We start from the raw sequence: 21490 nt of genomic DNA, 5'->3' as shown, positions 1-21490 counted from the left end.
GGAATTATTTTTTTAGCTATTGCTAAAACTGAAGATTTGTGCTGCCTGTGCAAATCTGATTTGAATTGGTGTAACGCAGGTTAACTAGACAGGAAGTAATTGGGCACTTGCAGTCCTGATATCTGACACAGGTAGATTACGCCTACAAAACCTTCTTCTCAGAGGAAACTGTGATTTTAATTTGATAACATGTACACTAGTGAAATACTGGGCATTGGTAGCAGCCCTTCAGTCACTTGCAATTGTGTGTTCTTTTTTCTGTATAGTTAACAAGTCACTCAAAAAATGAAAAAACCCACTTAAATTGCAATGTGTTTTGTAAAGCAAGTCACTGAAAAGTTGAACTACTTGTTGTTTTGCTCTTTTACTTTTCCAGTGCCACACTGTCCCAGCTGGACTTTTCTTTCTTCTTCCCACCTCCGAAGTGCCAGCCATTTTTAAGTCTCAGCATTCTCTCACTTAATCTTGAGATATAATTACTGTATCAGATACTGAAAGGAAGCTAGTCTGGTGAAGGAACGTATACTGAGGAATGAAAAGGGTGCATGGACTGAAGCAGTAGACAGTGCTGTGCTTGTGAATGGAAGAGCAGAGGGCAAGGGGTTTTGGAGGGGTTTGTGTCGCCATCTGGACTGTTCCACAGTGATAGCTTGCGGGTATTAGTTTCCTATGACTTTCTGTGTTTAGTGGGTGGGGCTAAAAATGTGAGGAAAAGGTCATGAACTAGTATACAATATTTTGCCCTTCAGCAGTTGCACGTGACCTCACTATGTCAGCAGCTCTATGTTTCTAGGTGGCTTAATTTTTCATGTCCTTCCTTTTGTGGGTATGTCAGGTAGACAAAAGTGTACTTAATGATGTAGAAGTCTTACCTCTCGTCAATTATCATCTGGTACTGACATGCACAATCTTGCATCTCTGGTAAATATGTTGATCTATGATAAGGCATGTTGCTAACTAGCTAATAAATCAGCTAATCAAAAACAATAACTGTGTATATGAAACATTTATACTTAGAATTATATAGACAGGAAAGTTTCATGACCACTTGAAGGTGACTGTATCTTTACATAGTGCAACTCTGCTTAAAATACTAGTGTATGCTCTGAAATGACACCTAGGGACAATAGTGGGAAGGAATTGTATCAGGGGAAGAAAAACCTTTTTACAAGAAACTGTAATAGAGTTGGAAATAGTAGCTCAATAGTAGACAAAAATACTGAGGTGAAAGTTTGGGAAAACGTGCTATGAGATGCTCTCTTATTTTCTGTGTCTGGTTTACATTTAATACATTGTTTGACGGCAAATGCAAGTTCTGTGAGTTAACTTTTTTTTCTTTCTTTTTAAAGACACTTTGTTAAAAGTTGTTCCCATGTAGCAGTTTACCAGTGGGGTATCTCTGGGAATTTCAAAGCATCTCTCTGATCCTGCATTTATCTCAGGAATGCTGTGTCAGAAATCAAAACTCTCCTCATATCTTAAGGATTATCAACTTCCCAGCCATAGCTGGAGAGTATACAGTAACAGCTATGTGAGTGAAACCTTACTGAAAGGCTGCCAGGTTGCAAGCCTTTGCAAACAACTAGGTGTATGTGTTCGTTCCCATGCCAAAAATCTTCCCCTTATCTTATGTGAAGATGCAATCTTGTGATTAGTGGGTGCCAGGGGTTTATCGTGATAAAGTTCAAGACTTGCATTGGCTTTTTCCCAAAATCCAGAGGGACATGAATTAATGTTCCAATTTCAGTGTGTCCTAAACCAGAAGTTTTCTTATTTAGTTGTAATCTTGTAGAAAAAGAGGGGGGTGTGTGTTTATGTGTTTGTGTGTGGTATTGCAAGCAAATTTAAATAGAAATAAAAATAACCGAAGTTTAGGATTAAAAAAAAAAAAAAAGACATTTCTCTTCAGTTAGTCAGATAAAACCTATAACCTGTCACTTGTCATTTTTACTGTGCAATTTAAAATAAAACCTCGGTCTCTCTTGGCTTCTGCTGCTCTTTGTGGAAACATTCGATAATCATGTCATTATAGGAAGCCGATGCTGAGGGTTCAGAGGAATATAGGCTCTTAAATCATGGTCTTGTACCATAGGTCTTAAACCTGCAGTTAAGCTGAAACTTACAGAACAGATATGTTAATAAGCTTGTTTATCTTTTTGGAACATCGTCTATAAGCTGCTTAGTTTGACTCAGCCTATGTTTATGCATTTGTCAGTCCGTGGCATGCATATGCCTTTGTAATGACTGGTTGAGGTATTTCAGTTAAATTTAATCAAAGTCCTTTTTCTATATGGAATGAATAAATTTTAGACTTCATTGATTTGGACCTCAGATGTAAAAAGAATAAACTTGTCATTGACAAGATTTAGTCTACCAGGTACAGGTAGAGACAGAATATAAGAATGGGGAATCTGTAGATCAAGGTGCATATGCTGTGATGAGAAGCTCAGCTCTTTTGGCGCACCAACAATTTGGATTCTGCAGGGGCTGAAGAGGCAAACCATTTGAAATCTTCTCCCTGCCCAGCTGATTTTAAAGTTATCTTACAAAACTGATTGTATTCTTTCTATCATCTCTTTTCTTCCCCCCACCGCTCACTCTGATCTCTCGTGGTTTTGAGAGTCCCTTATTCTTCCTTTCTTCTTGGGTATTTCAAGGCAGATGTGAGAGAATGAGTATTATTTACAGACAGCAGAGCCCATAGAATGACACTGACATGGCAGGCTGCTTTCCTGGCTCACTAAGTAGAGGTAAAAAGTCTCTGATTCTCTTTATTGGTCTTTTGCTCATTGCATAGGAGCCCTGCGGTGGGCATTGCTCTGGTAACCTGGCACAAGACTACCTTCTTTTGGTTTTGAATTAAAACCATTATCCCATAGCGAAACAGACAAACTGTCACCTGTGTTGCTGTTCAATGCTAAAAAATGGAATGCGAAGAATTAAAGCTGTATAAATTCCTGTGTGTCAAAACGAATTAGAGCTCATGTAAGTATTTTTAAATTATAGTGAGGTCATCAGTTTGGCCTGGCCCGTGTTGTATTAGGAATATTTGATTCGCACCCAAGGAAAACTTGTAACTTGAAATATATTTAAAATTAATTGCAGTCGTGCCAACTTCAAAAAAATAAATATTTAGGAAAATGTACTCAAAATTTAGGAGATACTTAGAGATATTTTGTATCTTTTTATTGAAACAGAAGAGTCAGTGATCTGAAACCAAGAAAGCTTTCCTTAAGTAAATCCTTATAGAATTTGGCAGAATAGATCATTATTGTGTAAGCCTTTGTCTGTGATGGAAGTCAGTGTTCAGCTCAGTGGTCTGTGCTCATTCAGCAGTGAATAATTGTCTGCAACACGAAGGCTTCTTACACTTCAGCATAATTGGGACTAATAACACACTGACCTTCTGGCTAAGATGTATTTATGGTGGCTAGTTCTCACTATGCCTGACCTACGTTTATCAGTTCACGTGCTGTAAATTCCTCCCTTAAACCTTAAATATTTGATTTTATGTTAAAAAAGGCAAACATCTAATATAGTCGTGTAAATGAGCCAACTACCCTATCACTTTTACCACAGTGCTTGAAATCTGCTTGAGATACACATTAAGAATATTTTTTGTGCAATTTTTCTGGTTTATTTTTTCTCCTGTATCTGAATATTATGATAATGGATCTTATAATATACAAATTTAGCCCAAAAGCATAGAGTGAATTGAAGTGGTCTGATAATGTGAATGTTAAGGAGTAAAATACATTGATGGTTTTCTTCCATGTGACACACCTACGCATGTGTGAGGTTATTTAACGTGCCTTGTTATTCTGATGAAGTTAATGTATGATTACAGATGTTTTTAAAAATACAATATTTTTGTAGCTCTAAGGAAATATACTCTAAAGCCACTTATTGATGAATATTTTATTCACATGTGTAGCAATATTTAACGTTTTAAGAGATGCTTATCAGTTAGCTACAAAAAAAGACTCTTATCTGTGTACTCTTTAAAAGCAAGTGCCCTATTTCTTGAGATAAGTTGAAACACGTTATTTTTTAAGACATTTCTCTGACAAATTTACCTGATTTAATAATGTGCTAAACACTCCATGTTTTCCACAGTTTATTTACTGCAATATTTAATCTTGATTTTCCACTGTCTCATACATTCTATCTGCCAGTTGCAGTCATTTTACTTATATTAGCATTTAAATAATCTTTTGAAAGAAGAACACAAAGGAACATTGATGGTTAATGGCAAATATTTCTGTTTGAACACAGTTGCATTTCCACCTAAATATTCAGGGAAAATATCATATTACTACACAAGGAAGGAAAAATGTTGGAATTTCAGAATGTAAATAAAGAAACATGACCCAATGTTTATGCTTCAAATATCTTAATTTGCTTTCCAGTATGTGGTAAATATGAATCTGCATGTGATTGCTGAGCCGCACTTTCATACCTTGACGAAGGCCTGAAATGGAAGCTCGTAAAACAAATCCTGCAACTGTACCAATGGTCAGTTGCACTGTTGAAAGGGAAGACATCCATAGTAGTAAATATTACATTAGGAATAATGCAGCAATGCGTAGCTATAAAATAATTATGTTAAGATGCTTTGATGTTTTGGTTTGTTGTTCTTGAACTATTTTAAGGATTTTTTGAATTACAAGGTCATGGCAACTGACTAGAAGACAGAGAGAAAGTATGTTCAGGGCTTGAGGTTTCTTTACATCACGTTTTTGGACGATATCCAGCCCTTCTTTTGGCTGTGTGCTTTGGATTGACACAGCTGTCAGGAGAAGGCACCTTCTTTCCTCACTAGAAATACTGTTTATTTTATTTTGGCTGGAAAAATTGGGATCATTTAAGTTGACTGTTGAAGATCACTATCTAAAATAAATTCTATTCAGAACTAGTCTGAGGCTAGAAAACAGCTTTTTGGTGAGTTGTTCAAAGCCTCTGTTTTCTTCCAAGGGTCAGATGTTTTAATGTGAAGCAGCAATTTCTCCAGCCCCTATGCTGTTGCCTTTTATCTTGCTGAATAGTTATGGAGCACAGCAGAAGTCTTTGGCTGTGGTGCACCGTGAACACTCTGAATCCTTAAGCAAGCTTATAACAGAGGGGATCAAGATCTAAAGTGACGTTTAAATATAGGAATTATCGTAGAATTTATGAAGTAGATTTTTTAAAAAAAAAATATTTTTTTTTTAAGCTAAAAGCTAAAACTTTTTTTTTTTTCAGTGGGATATGATAAAGTTTCTCAGAAAACTGTGAGAGTCAGTGTCTCTTGCTCAAAGCGAGTGGTGACTGTGTCTGGAATACATGTGCACACCCATGTGTACTGTTTATAAGGCAGCATACGTTTTTCTGTATTTCGAAGTCTGAAGTCTGTACTTATTCATTTTTATTCCTTGAATCAAAGCAGAAGGAATGATGTTGGGTAATTAAAAAAAGAAAAAAAGGCCTGCTAACGGCTCTACTTTGCAGCTGTGTGTTAGTGCCATATTCCTGGTGCTAGTAATCAGAGTGTGTTCTTTAAAGCAAATGCCATTGCTAGAGACGGAGAAATATAATGGAAGTGTTAGAATATAATTCCTTTTTAGGTACTTCATAGAAAGTAAGTTACTGAAGATGAGAGTAGCGGCTGTATTTGTATTCCTGAACTTCTACAAATTTACTGCTGTCTGTCGCAGCCCAGGAAAAAAAACCAAAGCCTGATCCCTTTGCTTGAATGCACCTCTCCTTGGGTAGTTCTGGCGAGTCTGGTACCTTGCTGAAACTACTCCCTCAGTGCAACTACGCTTACTCATGCTGAAGCTCAGTAGAAGTTTACAGGAAGGGATGGTAATATGTAGCGTTGTGTCAGAAACAACGCTGAAAATGGAAGTTTGTTGTAGCTGGGATTTCTCTTGTCTCCACTCATTGTCAGCTGCAGATGAGCAGTGTTAAGGGAACAGGTCCATGTGCACACAGTGAAGGAATGCTCCCATGCAGTTCAGAACTGTTACTTGCCCTGTGAAGAGCTTCTTGTAATAATGCTAAAAATTACTCCTGTTCTAAAATTCCATCTTAGTTCTTCCAGTACGTTAATTTCTGTATTTTCCAGCTGTAAGGCGGTGACTCTAATATATGATTAGTCAAAGTTCAGCCATTTATGTACAATTTTTTTAAGGTGTGGGTCTGGCATGCCCTTTAGGGCTTAAGATACCACCTGTTTCATAGTTCCTGGGGCTCTTAGTAGAGTCAGAGTAGGATGAGTAGCGTTCGTAGGCATTCAGAAGGCACAGCTATTCTGATTTGATGTTTTGGGATAATTCTGATTGACTTCAAGTCCTGGAAACAGAAAATTTCTAGAGAGGATTTGTTTTTACCCTCAAGGTAATTTAGTGTTTTCCAATTTCAAATTAATTATATGAATGATATGTTTTGAACAGATGCTACCCATATTTGCACAATTGCCATCTACATGGGCACCAAAATTTGACACGAAACATTCTCCCATATCACCTTGCATCCAATATAATTGTGTGTGTATTACTTACCAGCAAATGGATAATTGTTTCTGTAACTTAGTGGGTGTGCAAAAAATATTTCCAGCTCGTGCACTGAGATCTCAGACTCCACATGAATAGACACGTATATGTAATATGTCTGTACAATTTGGGTTTAATATTACTGATCAGTGTTTTTTTGAATTGTATAGCTATACAGTAAATAAAACTTAAAATTGGGAAAGGAACACACCTGGGCTTCAGTGCTGGTTCATGAATGTCGGAGAAATGTCCATAAGTTTACTATGTGTGGGTGCATCTTGTACTCGGTAAACATGTATTAATTTCCCAGACCCTTCCAGATACTTGAATGTGCATTATAGAATAGTAGTAACAGTTTCCAGACAGTGAATGTCACAGAATCTTGAGTGAGAGATCCCCTTCTTATACCTGGGTGATGCAAAATTAATTGGTAATGTGGCTATAATTTAGAAGACGGTCTAAATATATGATTTTTTTTTTTTTTTTAGTGCATTGGTCATGTTTCAGGGAACCTGCCATGAACATATGAGCAAAATTCATGATTTAGGCACCATATCATGACTTGGGGCTCAGGTGTTGTTGCTTCTATTTTTTTAGTGTATAGTTAACATTAGCAGTCACCCTTATAATGATATGACATGTACTGCCTCCAAGTATGGTGCCTGCCTACTCCTGCCATTAAGGAGGGTTGATTTAATCAGTAACGTGGTCTAGCTTCTGTGACATCCTGTGGACAGAAGGAGGAAGTCAAATACAGTCCTTTTTTCCTGTTCTAGCAAGAACTATTTTAGAAATATTTGACAGAACTTCTTTCTTTGTTATTATCACACCTGAATTTGGGTCAAGTTTCTAAGTTGCTTTCTTTAGAGAATGAATATTTTAAAGCTATTAAGGGAATACTTCCAGTGTGTAGTTATAGTACTGTCAACAAAAGATGTGATTAAATAAATTGAATGTTGAAGACTTTCGGCTTACGGTTAACACCAGGTAATTAAAAGTAAGCGCTGCTGTGGGAGTGCATTATATATCAGCTGTACTCTTTACCTCATTAGCTGGGTTTTGCATGTTTATGGAGCTAACTTGCAATTAAAAATGCCTTTAACGTATGCTTAACAAGGCCTTTTAGGTATTTGGAATAAAGTACTACAATTTAATTGAAAATGGTATAGCATAAATAGATGTCTTCATACAATGTGAGATAAATCTCCATGCCTAACTTGTCACTTTGCATCTTTTCCTCTTGTGTAGTCTTTAATGCTGGCTATAAGGGCTGACATTTAACTTGTATAAAAGATGGAGATTCTCTCTTCAACTCCGAAGAATGTTTTGATTTGTTTTATAAGTAAAACTTGATTGACAAGATCTACTTAATTTCATGCCTTAGCTGTATTTTTAAGACGTGTGAATGTTTGATTTTGCACGCAGATATGTGTTAGGATGGTTTTAGCTATAGTATATCTTTCTTCAGTTAGTCTTCTGTTCTGCATTAGAATACCAGAACTAGTATACCATCAAGGCAGCCTTCAGTGTTGATAATTTATCTTAATGTTTTCATTTTGAATATTGTAATATCTTTGTAAATAGTTGCCTGAAGTTTAAAACCAAATCTTAGGGAAACTAAGGTGAAAAGTAAAACCTACTTGCAGGTCACTTATCCTGCTGATGTTCTAATTGTGTACTTGTTTGGCAGGGATTTTGAGGAACTGGATGAGATAGTAAAGTGTACCATAAAAACTAAACAAGGGTCAAGTGTTCTTTAGGTTAAGGTAGATTGCTAAAGATGATGGAAGAAGAAAATAGGGAAGGAATAGTGCTTTTGCAGGACATAGAAGTGTGTGTCCTAGATGTGTAAACGCGGATCATGATGTGTGAACCTTCATACAGTATTATTTACTAACTTTTGTCTTCACCTAGGAGTGTTGTTGTACCACCGAAGAAATCAACCATTTCCTCTTCTACGGCTGCTGTGGGTATTCCTCCAAATGCTGTCAGTGTGGTTTCTTCTTTAGATTCAGCCCAAGCCCTGGATTTGTCAGGAGAATCTCCTGGTGAGTAAGGGTAGATTAAACAACTTAAATACCAACCCTTTCTCTCTTGCTTCTCCCTCCCTCACCGTTCGCTTTTTTCAGTTTTTTATGTGATTTTTGTTAGGTGTTACGTGTAGTTGAGATTTTTTTTAAAATAGTTATCCATATCTCAAAACACCGTAGATGAGAACAGTTGTTTTTCAGATTTTTTTATGTGATTTTTGTTAGGTGTTATGTGTAGTTGAGATTTTTTTTTAAATAGTTATCCATATCTCAAAACACTGTAGATGAGAACAGTTGTTTTTCAGACTTTAAGTCATTAATTGCCGTTATAATACTAATTACTGTGTGTGTATATATATTATCTGTCTGTATATGAGAACACGATTCTTATTGCTGATTGTATTTTCTTAGGGGAAAATGTGCCAATAATCTGGGAAGATGGCATTTTAAACTTTTTTTTTTAACTACTGGAGTGTATTTGGTATAACATGTCCTAAATTATCAAGACAGACAAAAGAACCTTTGAGACCTTTGTGTCCTGCATACTACTTTGTATTTGTGTCATATGCCCTCATATAGAAGTTTGCAGACCTGCATTTGGGATCTGTGCCTTTAACAAAGACCAGTATCAGATCCTGGAAAACAGACGTGACTCTAGGTTAAACTGGACCAATTGCCAATGACATTATATGGGTTCATGAATGTGAGAGTTCATCCTTTTTGATATAAACTTTGAGAGTTTATCCCCCAGATCATTTTATTATTCCTATTTTTGATGCTGTAGCTACACAAACATAAAAAATAAACTGTTCATAATAAAAAAAAAACACAACAAAAACCAAATTAAAAGTAATGTTGTATTAAAAAAGAAGAGCTTTCCTAAACTTTCTGGGAGTTCTTCTTTTGCCTTTATCTAGTAGAACAAACGCAAATGTCTGAACAATATTTGTCATAATTTCAAGATTTCTCACAGTTTTTGCAAAGCAAGCATACTATATTAACTCATATTTAGTATAAATATAGTATATTCTAAAGACTACTTCTTGTTACAGATTTTTTTGTTATGTAAAATATAAGCTACTTCATAAATTATAGGGTATTTGTCCAAAGATATATGTGTTAGTGCTAAGTAGGACTGAAAATTATATACAAGTGTTTCCAATAGCTTCAGCCTGAGGTCAAATTCAGTGTTGATGCTGAACTAATTACTTTGGACAGTTTTTGCAGTGGGCACAAAATTGAGTAGGTTGTTTATAAGCAAGTGGTCCTTTGAACCCTTGGTCTCTTTGGTCATTCTGGATGAGATAAATGATGTTTAACCTTATATGCTGTGTCAAAGGCATGATTTTCTGCTTAGCTATGTTTAAGTCACAAGACTGTGTGGGATCTCGTAATTGTTTGTGTTCGTGAAGTTTAACATCAAGACTTAGAACTGATTTGCATCTTAATCAAGGAAGTCTCAGTCTATGCCTGATTATTGGTGTTTCTTTTCAATGTTTGAGTTTCTTGCTTCCTGTTTTTATGAACTTACATCCAAATTGCAAAAACTGAGGAAAAAGGTGTAATCCCTTGTCATGTCCTCTGGTACTTCTGTGTCTGGAAGATATTTGTTGCCATCTTCAACTGCCTGTCGCTTTTCTTGGGAAAATCAAAAAGGCTTTGTTTCAGTCACGGTAAAAGAAAAGCAAAGCTGTTGAAATCTGGTGTGCTCTTACTGTTTGCAAAAGGAAGAATCCCTTTGGTCGCTGAAATTGCAGGAGGATGCACTGTACTAGTCTAGGAGTAATGCTTGACTAGGGAAATAAACTGTCTTAAAATGTCACAGTTCTTTGGGGAAGATTGGCTCTGAACAGCTAATCTGTTCTGAAAATAATAAAACCTTACCTACATTGAAATTATTTAAAATAATTGCTAACTTGTTAACTTCTTACTGGTTTACCCAGGTTAGATGTGGGCTTCATTATTACAATTTCTGAAGTCAGTATTCACTTGCTTCTAATAGAAACAAAACAGATGAAAATTGATTTTCAGATTTAGTCAGTCTGTTAAGAATGTACAGGAGAAAAAGTAAATGCTCCTGTGCCTATATAACGTATAAGAAATCCAGACAATAAACAATACTTGATGTAGTTTGTAACTGTGTGACTTCCAGCATGTCTGGGAGTTTTGGCAAAAATTGGACATGTAATCTGAACTGATATGCATAAAAAGAAACTAATCAGGATTAAAAATAGTAGACATGTTTAGACTGGCAATCTAATTAATTAAAGAAAAAGTAAAGGGATAAATGAAATCATGCCTTAAACAGATTAAAACCTGAGACTGTTTCTTTTTTCCCCAGTAATATAATGGCAGGAAAACAAAAATTTTGCAGACTTGGAGTGGTTTACACTTATGTTGCTCATTTAAATTGCACACATTTTAAGTTTGAAATACAATTCTATATAAGGTCTTTAACTTTTTTTTATTTGAGGATACAAGTAGAAATAAGCAAACTTCCTATAAAAACAAAATATAATTTATATAATTTTCCCCTGAGTTCGAATTACATGTTCTTTCACTAATTTTTGTTCTCATGCAGCAGAGAATCAATACATTGTTCTTTTTCTTTCAGCTAACTTTCATTTTAAGTCTGTTTACTTCTGTAATTCAGGAAAAAAAATGAATTAAATTATTTTTTTAAAAAGTGCTGAGACTAGGGGTTTATGTAGTGAATATAAATTTGGGGCTTTTTCACATTTTATATGAAGGCCATTTATTAAACATTATCACTACGTTTAAAAATACGTTTCAGCTGGTTTTGCTAAAGTCAAAGAATTTTTTAAAGTGAGTTTTCTATGCATTTCTTTATGTTTTAAAAACTGATTAAGTGAACTGAACCTTAATATAATTACATATAATGCTTTACTGTGGAGACTTGAGTTGGTTTACTCCAAAACAGAGATGAAAGGGAGATATAAACATTGAAGAGGGACTAAACAGCAAGTGGTAGTGTTCTAGTTGTAATGTGTTTGTAAGCATAATTTGGGTATAAGTTATATATAATAGTGAGCATCCTCAACCTGTAGATGCAATGTCAAGATTACTTGGTCAAGGCAGGATCTGTCTTGAAATACTAGTGGGTCTATGTGGTTCCAGATGCCTCTGTTGCCATTTGCACGTGCTCAGAATTCATCAGCCTCCTTCCTAATATTTTTGCCTGAAGTTTGCATCTTGCCTGTAGCTCAAGGTCTGTGAGTATCTCAGATATTTGACCCTTAAGATTGTCCTAAGCTCATATCAAGTGGATGTGACATGTCCTGGCCTACCAAATACAAAGTGTTGACAAGTGGGAAAGATAACCATCTAAGCTCACTCTGTTCCTCTGATACTTTGAAAGAGGGTGAAAACATGTTTTGGCCTCAGACAGCCTGGACTTTTTGCAGGAGAAGTTTCTTCACCTTTAGCCATTAGAGCCGCAGAGTATTTCACAGCACAGAAAGCCTTTCCTGAATGCAAATGGGCCCCTTGTGGTCTAAACTTGCCCTCACTATGTTGCTGATGGCTGATATTTGGGTTGTTGGTCTGCTGAAATTGCTACTCCAATTCTTGAAAGGTCTTGGAAATGAATAGAGAAAATAAAAGCCCTTCTCATGTTGAGGCAGTCACTTGTCTTTTATGGAGAGTGGTATTGAGCAAAAGAGCATATTTACTAGTAATAATCTAAGGAGGAGGAATTTACTTGAGTTGTTTCTTCCTTGGATTGGCGCATACGCTGAATGTGAGATTTGATGCAGAGATTTTACACGTGCTGTGTCTGAGAAGGACTACTGGAAAGGCAGGACTAATGTTTGGATAGGCAGGATTTGGCTGAGTTGTCTGAGCTGTTGCGAATATGCTGGTGGGATGCTTGTAGTTTTGTTTGTTGCTTAGTTTTCCTTTTAAATGTTTCAATTGCAGTTGTAATGTTCTGAAGTGGTGTGAACTTTTTTGAACTGTTTTGCAGTTTGCACTCCCACTGTTTTCTCTGATGCTCTGAGTTTCTCTGTTTATGTGCTTGAACAATTTCACATGCTTTTTATTAGTGTTTCACTCTAAATAATGCAATTTTGAGGTTTTCGCGATTGGCTTTGCAAATGGTTGTTCAAATATAACTTTTTATAAAGAAGGAATATGAAGAGTCTGAATGAAGCAGGAGTGAATTGTCCTTACTGATATTCTGAGTGTAGAAAACACTGAGAAGTTCCATGCAATTTCTGTTGCCTACCTCTTCCCCCTCTTACTTGAAGTTCTTTGAGCTTGACTTGTTTTGTCTCTGAGCCACACAGAGTTGCCAGCAGGATTTCTGCTTCTCCTGAGCAGAGACATGGGCTGTTCCCCAAAGTGTGAAGTCATAAACAAAGCCATGTCAAAGGCTGAGGTGAAAAAGGAGATGGATGCTTGGAAGAAACTTGGGAATAAGCAGTAACGGGAGATAAAAAAGGAGTTGCGACTCCTGAATTCTAGTTCTACATAGAGGAAAACGTAAATTTTCTCCCACAGGTGGCTTGTTTTGCAAAGAATGGTATTCATTGATTTTTATACAGAGGTGAAAATAACCTTGAAGTCTTGCAATAAAATAAGTTAGTGGGAAACAAGCTGAAGTAAGAAACATGAATGTGAAGTTAGTTACCATCAGTGCAGAGGTAGTTCAAGAATTTCACTGGATTATAGTAACTATTTCAAAGAGAATTCCAACTTTACAGTGACAGTAGTTGAAGGCTAGTTACTGAAGCAAAATGACACTTTTAAAAAGCTCAAATCCTAATGATATGCAATGGAAATGGTTTAATACTGTTTCAGTATGAAAACTATGTTAAAGTGACTTCTGTTCAGAGAGTGCACCATTGTTTTGTGCAATCTGTTTTGGTTTAACCTTCACATGTGTTTATGTAACAGATCCTTTATATTAGCTTGTAAAATCTTTCATTGTAGTCTTGCATTGTATACTTCCAGCCCCGGAATTGTATGTTTGTGTGAGCTCATTATTTTACCAGAGAGTCCTTTCATAAAGGGCATCAGTGTATTTATGCATGGTAGGTCTGTTGTACAAAATTAGGAGGTATGGTTATTTAATTCAACTCCCTGTTGGTTTTTTTTTTACCTCATCACCATCCTCCCAGAGTAAAGTATATCATTTGCTACTTGTGTATTGCCAAGTGTATGTTGTAAGCTTATATGCAAAACCATAAGGATCTTGCACAAGGAGTTTCTTTAACAATATTTTATTGCTAGAGACATTATTTGTTTAGACCCTTAGGGACCTTGAATAAACAATAAAGTTTCACTGTAAGGGTGCTAGACAGATGATCTATTTGCATTTTCTTTTATGTTCTTGCAAATGTCTGTAAAACTGTCAGTTTGAAGGAGCCAGTTTATCAGTGAAAGGATAAGGAAGAGATAAGTCAGTTTAGTTCCACATGTTTGAAGTAGCTACTGCACTTACCCACATTGTCTGTTGTGGATGAAAATATGCTACTGAAGTATTTTCAGTTCCTTTACTGAAGGCAGAAAAAATAGTAGAATAAAAAGCCACTTCTGAGTTAAAGTCAAAAAAGTACTTCCACCTAACAAAATTTGGCTGCAAAAATCACTATGCCCAGTCCTATCTAAAAAACCTCTGAAATTCTTAGCTGTGATAAATCTGAGATTCACTGCTTTTAGAGAAATATATCTGAGTTTGGAATGTGGATTTAGGTGATGATAAGCATGAAGAAATTCAGGCCATAAATATCCTCACATAATCTTCAAAAAGAAGATCAGTTTATATAGGTGCCTGCCTTACGCTGTTGTCAAATTCAAATTATCAGTGCTTTTTCTGTTATGTCTATCTCTAAAAGTTGATTTTAACTTAAAAATGGATGGTTTTACGTTTTTACCTAATCAATTTGCTTTGATTTCGAGGAAAAAAAGAGTTTGTGTTGTCAGTGATTTCCTTTACCTTCTACTCTAACCGTTTTTACCAGTTCCATTGTGTGTAAAACTGGAAAACCAAACAAAAAAACCAACCCATCCCACAAAATAAAACAAATAGCAAAACAAATCAAGTTAACCCCGGATTGAGTGTATGTCTCTTTATTAGCCTCGTGATGGCTATTATGCCCTTTCATTGTCTTCGCAGATACTTACCTTGCATTTTTTCTGATTCTTCCTGCAGTTATTTTGCTTGCGGCCTAAATATTGCACTGAATTGTTTTCATCTCATTTAATTGTAAAACTCGTGCTACTATGCTGCACTGTTGAAGTCTTATTTTTTTACTGATAAAGTAATTCTTGATTTTGCTATGCATTTAATACGGTGGATTTTAGATGTATATACATTTGACTTTCTAACATACCCGATAATTAGTGCATTACTAGTCCCAGATTTATTACGTAGTAAAAAGCATGCAAGCATTTACGTAACAAGGCTTTCTGCGTGTGAAATCTGCATGTTGCGAGGACCTTCCTATTCTGAAGGCTTTGGATGCCATTTCAGTTTTGTGTTCTGTTGAACTAACCAGATCACTGTGCTGATTTCCCCTTACGGACAGCGCATGGGCTTAAGTCCACAACTGGGCATGTGGACTTCAGAACATTTTCAAGTTAGAGGGACTTGTTTAATGAGAATAGGGATGTTGGGCTTTAGTGAGAAAGCTGGGAATTCTAGTGAAATTATTTAAATATAAAGGTTATTGTGACAATGAAATAATTACTTTAAAGTCTTAATCCAACAGGTAGTGAAGAATGGATGTGTGTGGGTAAAAAAACCAAACAAAACAAAAAAACAACCCCAACCCCTTAAAAAAGAGTGATTGTAGCTGTTAAGTATCCCACGAACAACTGGAGTCTTTGGAAGTGCTGAATCATGTGTGTTGTTGCCTTTTGTGAGCTTCATATTGCTTTTCTGTGTAGGGGGCTCCGTTCTAATTTTCGGCACATCATTTAACTGCTTTTTCTTTGGGAATACTCAAAATACTTTTTCGTGGTTTGGCTATGTAAAACTAGAACTTAAAGAAATTAAATTATAGCCATGAAAATATTTACAGAATCTAGGCACCACCATTGATATTTTAAGAAGTATATATTGGATTTGCCTTTATTAGAGAAACTATTTAGGAAACAATGCCCTGAAGATTCAGATTCCACCTTGTTTTCAACTAATGCTTTTCCCCCACTTTCTTGTCCTTCATTTTGTATGGCCTACTCAAAATTTCTTTCTGACTCTGTCATCCCATACAAAAGTCAAAATAAGAGTTTCATGTTGAATTTATGAAAAGCATAAGTGAATCACTTTTACAAAGATATCTCCTACCTGTGAAGAAAGAAAAAAAAGTGCAAAACCTTTCACTACTTTGATGCAATAGTTTAATTTATTAGTTTCTGTGCTGCCTTTAAAACAAGATTAGAGAAAAACATCTTCCTCAGATAAGAAAAAAACCACAAAACAAAACCAAGCAAACCACAAAACCCCAACATTTCGTGGGGGAACCTCTGTGTGCCAGTGTTTTGGAGGAGAAGTTTGAAATTTGACAGGAGAAATAAACTTAGTATCTCAGGGATCTGTCTTTGCCATCTTTTTGCAAATCTATTCCACTTCAGTCAAGACTTTGAAAAGTTGCAGTTGACACATTTTGGTAGACGCTTTCAAGATCGTAGCAGCGTGTTTCCAGACAAGTTGCATTTAACTGAGCTCACTCCAGTGTAGGTGGGAAGATCAGGAACTTTTCTATAGTTGTAGTTCTGAGAAGGGTCATGTCTTTGCTAAGATAGATATGAGAACTGAAATGATTAAACTCTTTTCTTTCATGCTTTTTTCTTTTTCTTTTTTTTTTTTCCTCCCCTTTCCAGCAGCATAAGAATCTGAAACCGGTGAGGTGAGAGGAAAGATAATAGGACAGGGTCTAAGGTTGGGAAGAGATAGGATTGCAGATGGACTAGAAGCAGTCATGCTCTTGGGAAATGCACAGAAATCTGTCTGCTAAGATTCATTCCTCTCTATAGTTTGGAATGCAATGCAAGATTTGTGAGTCACCATTCCTATCCTGGCAGCAAATATCTGTGAAATCTCTGGCTGTCTTGCTTACCCCCTCTTCATCATTGCTAATACCAATCCATACTGCAGTATGGAGGTTGTTATTTGTCTTTATATACTGAACAGTAGAGTTTAGTATTTACGGATTCCTATTCTGCTGATGAGGGCCATGTAGTGTCAATTTGACATAACACAATTGCTTTTTTTTTTTTTTTGTAAGCGTAGGATACATAAATGACCCAGTCTTCCCTATCAACCTTTGAATAATTGATGTGGCAAAGTTAATAACTCATAAATGAAGTTATACTGCTGCCATCATGCTAATGATGCTGGCAATGCAATGGAGAATTTTATCATAGCTGTCTTTGTCAGCATCTCAGTGTTGCAAAAATTTAAGCCACGCTGTTGAAAATACCCACTCATTTTGTATTCTGCTTCATCTTGACACAAATATGTTTTAATTTAGGACAAAAAATTAAGGGATTTCTGTGCAAGTTACTTGAGGCTGGGTGAACACTTCTGGTAACCGAGAGATGCTTTAAAATGTTATAATTTGGCTAGATATTAGTGTTAGTATGTATTAGTACACTACAGGAGTATTAAGGGTGTAAGACATTATTTGCATTCACTGCTTAAGTTTGAAAGTGTTCTTAAATTTGATCAGAGACATTCATGGGTGATAAGGCCAGAAGGGATCACTGCAGTCTGGTCTGACTTCCTTCACTAAGCAAACCGCAAGGCTTCCTTGAATTACTTTCTATTTGTGCTACAGCAAAATTTAAAAAGCTTGCTTTAGTATACCTGGTAAATATGAATGTAAGTAAATAGGACTCTTATGGCAAGAAAAGTTTGAGGTATGAGGAGGTGAAAGGGTTTACCTAGTCCTTACACATGCTTGAAAACCATGGTTTCTCAGAGATTGGGCTTGAGGCTCTAGTTTCTGGTCCAGTTGTCTAACCTCTGGCGTGTTTTCTCATATAATTCATTTATTTATTACTTTCTCTTGTAGGAAGGGGATCATCTAATTCAAAATTGCCATCCGTCCCTACAGTTTCTTCAGTGCCTGAAGATTCTGCTTCAAATATGAGGTAACTTCTTCAATGGAACATCTGAACAGCTGTGCTGTGGCTCACACTTTTGATATTACAGTTGATATTCTGATTCCACATCACTTAAGAATATTGTTTTGCTGATGTTCAATACCTAATGAAGGTTTGGGAAAATAAGAGTATTGGGTTATTGATTCCTTCTTATACGTGTATATCACTTAAACGTTGCCAAAAACTATACTCCTTTCTACAGAATTTCAGCAACTTCCTTCTTTTTTTGTTAATCACATGTATCTCTCTACTAGTATTACAGACAGGCTTGAACATGCTTTGGAAAAAGCTGCCCCGCTTCTGAGAGAGATTTTTGTGGATTTTGCTCCCTTTCTTTCTCGGACTCTTTTGGGCAGCCATGGGCAGGAGTTGCTGATAGAAGGTACAAGTAAGTTTCCGTTTTAAAAAAGGGGTTTTTTGTGTGCTTTGTTTTACCTTGGAGACTTAAAATGTCTTTATTTTTTTTCTGCTGGCTCTGCCTTAGAACCTTTCTTCTTGCCTTCCCACACAGTGCTGTCCACTGGATTTCATTGCCCCTTTGGTCTTCAGTCTTTTGAGGTCGTTGTCATTGCCTCCGCGTCTTTGCCATCTCTGCTACCTCTTTGCCTCTGTCTCATCTCATAGTTTCCTGTGTCTCATTATGTGGAACCAATTGCTGCTGTCTCTTCTTTAGTTTTCCAACACTTCCAGGGAGTTGTCCCATAGAATCGGGTGTAGGAAATGTGTTTTGTGACCCTTAGAAAGTGGTGGTGTCAGGGTCAAGACTTTGATACAAAGTAAAGCATAGTGTAAAAAGTTAGGTACAGAGACCTTGCATTTGTACTGTGATGTTGTAACAGAAGGCTTCTTGGGAACTATGTCAGCAGAGCATATTACGCTGTATCTCTTGCACGTGAATCTGCTTCTGCCTTTTTGGTTTCCTGTTAGAAGGCAGCCATACAGGTAAGAGGAGTACATTGACAGTACTGAGAAGAATTCTCTGGTACTTTTGAGAAGATGAAGATTCAGGTGCACAGCAATGATCATGGCTTTTCCTGGTACTGGCTTAAAATGACTGAGTTTGAGTTTTCTTTCTAGTGGTGGGTTTCGGTCCGTTTAAAAACGAGACTCAGTTCTGCAATGCAAACATTAATGTCGTCAATTTAAAAAGTCACGTTTATTGGAACGCTGTGAATTTAGTGGTAAACGCCAGTTTTTCAATTTTCTCATAATTAGGTTATATCATATAAATGGCTCTGTCCACTGATTTTTAGAGTGAAAACTGAAGTTTTTGTTCAGTTAAAGCAGTGAATTGAATTAGGGCCTGAGCTTGTTGCAGCTTCCAGTAATGAAGCACTCCCATGTTAGAAGCTCATGATTGCTTAACTTGAGCTGATTACTTGCACATGAGCTGTACTTACACTAGTAGATCTACTTGCTTCCTGGGGAATTAAAGTTCTTTTTTAAAACCATTTTTGAAACTACTTGTTTCATGGATGAGGACAGGCGTATCCTGTATGTAGTGCTGAATATGGTTAACATTGTCAGAAACACAATTAGAGTATCAAACAGTGATAAGTGTTTTACTGAAGGCTGCTGATATCAAAAATAAGTCTTCATTAAACTTCACTGAAATTAAAGTTACTTCGTTTTGGAATTTAGCTTGCCTACCTTTTGGGGTAGGAAAAAGTGGCAGGAAGAAGTGTATGAATTGTGTTCTATAAGACTGAAGAAGATGGGACTCTACTTTTGATTATACATGTGGGAATCGCTTTAATTGAGAAACATTTTAATGGAAGCTGCCTTGTGAACAAATCTATTTCATTCAGTTAATAAGAATAACAGGAAAGAGATTGTTCTCAAAGCTTTATTTGCCAGGGAAGTAATATGCTATTTAGTTACACTTTTTCTTGTCTGAAGATAAAGAAAAGATAATCTGGTTTCGCAGTATTTTGACTGTGGTATAGATTATATACACAGAGATGAGTATTTCATAGATTGGACGACCAAAAAAAAAAGCCGGGAAATTATTGGGAGTGTGTGAACTGTCTAGAAAAAAATAAACACAGGAAACCAATTTTTGGGCCTCAAAAATGGTTGTAGACAAACCCAAACCAAAATGCGAATACAAATAAAAATAATAGTCAAATTAGTTTATAAACAACTGAGAATATATAATGGGTTATTGCTTGCACTTCTGCTAAGGTTTAGTGTGGGGTTAAGGGTCAAAGTACTAATAAGAGTGTTTGGGATGTCTGCTGCCATGAAACAAAATGGAAACTTGATTGATAGCTGGGGGCTGAAAGGAGAACGCGCAATGGAGAAAGCAAAGGTCATAAAGCCATTTCCCTTCTCTGCATATATAATGACCCAATCCTTCAAGAAATAGCGAAATGTAGATACAGTGGATTAATATAACATATGTTAACCACACTTCTGATCACTTTGACATACAAACATTTGTGAAACTGTGAATAATGGAGGTAATGTATTCCTATTAGCTGCATCTTTAGATGTGAGGCATGGATTTGATGATCCCCCTTTCACATACATACTTCTATTTTGTGCTGATAAAGTGCAAAATTGAACTGGAAGTGGTATGTGAATTTCAGCTTTCTTTTCATTGTCAAAATGCTTCTAATCTATTGCGCTTCAAAATAGTTTGTGTTAACAGCTGGTGCCATGTAAGCATGTGTTTATGTATACCTTTTTTTCCTTTTCTAGGTCTTGTGTGCATGAAATCTAGCAGTTCAGTTGTGGAACTGGTGATGCTTCTTTGCTCTCAGGTGAGGTTTAAGTAACAATGCTGTCTGAAATAGCTGTCTTTGAGCATGATGGAAATTACAGTTAAAATTTTACTTTAAATTTAATGTGTAATAGGTAAAAAGATTATGTGCAAGGCCTTTTGATTTAAAAAAAGAATTCACAGTAATTGTCTATTCAGTTGGAGAGAGAAGATACTAAGGGGTTTATGTTACCTTACTATCGAGCATTTACATAACCTTGATGGTGGTGTGCCTAAGTAATTCTATGCTGTCATTTTTGTAAGATAAAATAGGATCAATAAAATATTAAGGTTATAGAAACAGATTGATTTCTGCATCTTGGCATGCTGAATCCTCTGGGATGAATAGAATTTTTCCTTTTGTGTAGAGGTTATGAAATGAATGATAAATACTTTTGAAACCCTGTCATTCTTAATTGATTTGACAAGTACGAAGAATTTGAGAAAAATTTAAGAAAGCAACCCTGGTTGTCAGCAGTTTGGGGCATTCTACAGTCCTAAAAGCAAAGTGATTTTAAATATGTAAGAAGTTGAGAATTGCCTGTTCCTGTGGTTAGAAAAGAGCCAGAGCTTAAGAATCTTTCTTAAAATTGTATATTCTATATTAATTGGATTTTCTTTTGGGGTTTCTTGCTTTCCTTTTTGTAATTAAATGGAAGACTGTTTTTATTGAGCCTTTCTTTTGGTGCCTTAAAAATGATACCTTTCTGGTAGTAAATTCCCCTACTTAAAACTTTAAAATAGCCTTTTTTAATGGGAATGGTATTGGTCTAGAGGTCAAGGGTTCTGACCCATTTCAAAACCTTTGACCTTCATTTACAACCCTTATGGTTTGCTTGCCTGACGAATAAGGATAATGCAAAATTAATGTTTCTTCACATCGATTTATTCGTTTTAGTGCCTATATTGCCAAATTTATTTAGAGTGCGCTGATAGACATTTCATGAATACAAATGAAAGAATCATAGAAGGTGTGAAAAATCGATAGTCTGCGTTGTCAATAAAATGCAATAAGAACAATTACTTCTGGA

At 36.1% G+C, this 21490-nt stretch overlaps 1 protein-coding gene across 1 annotated transcript in view; it reads left to right on the top strand.

Annotated features, from left to right (window-relative positions):
* LRBA (LPS-responsive vesicle trafficking, beach and anchor containing) overlaps positions 1 to 21490 on the top strand; it is a 419275-nt gene that overhangs the window by 96893 nt on the left and 300892 nt on the right. The window contains exons 30-33 of the mRNA XM_009890761.1: positions 8448 to 8581; positions 17605 to 17683; positions 17950 to 18077; positions 20399 to 20460. Coding sequence (XP_009889063.1) covers positions 8448 to 8581; positions 17605 to 17683; positions 17950 to 18077; positions 20399 to 20460 — 403 coding nt within the window. The remainder of the gene's footprint in view (positions 1 to 8447; positions 8582 to 17604; positions 17684 to 17949; positions 18078 to 20398; positions 20461 to 21490) is intronic.

The sequence above is a fragment of the Charadrius vociferus genome, unplaced genomic scaffold, assembly GCF_000708025.1.
Source record: "Charadrius vociferus isolate BGI_N301 unplaced genomic scaffold, ASM70802v2 scaffold178, whole genome shotgun sequence".
In the NCBI taxonomy this organism is placed as follows: domain Eukaryota; kingdom Metazoa; phylum Chordata; class Aves; order Charadriiformes; family Charadriidae; genus Charadrius; species Charadrius vociferus.
This window is presented reverse-complemented; position numbering and strand designations above follow the sequence as displayed.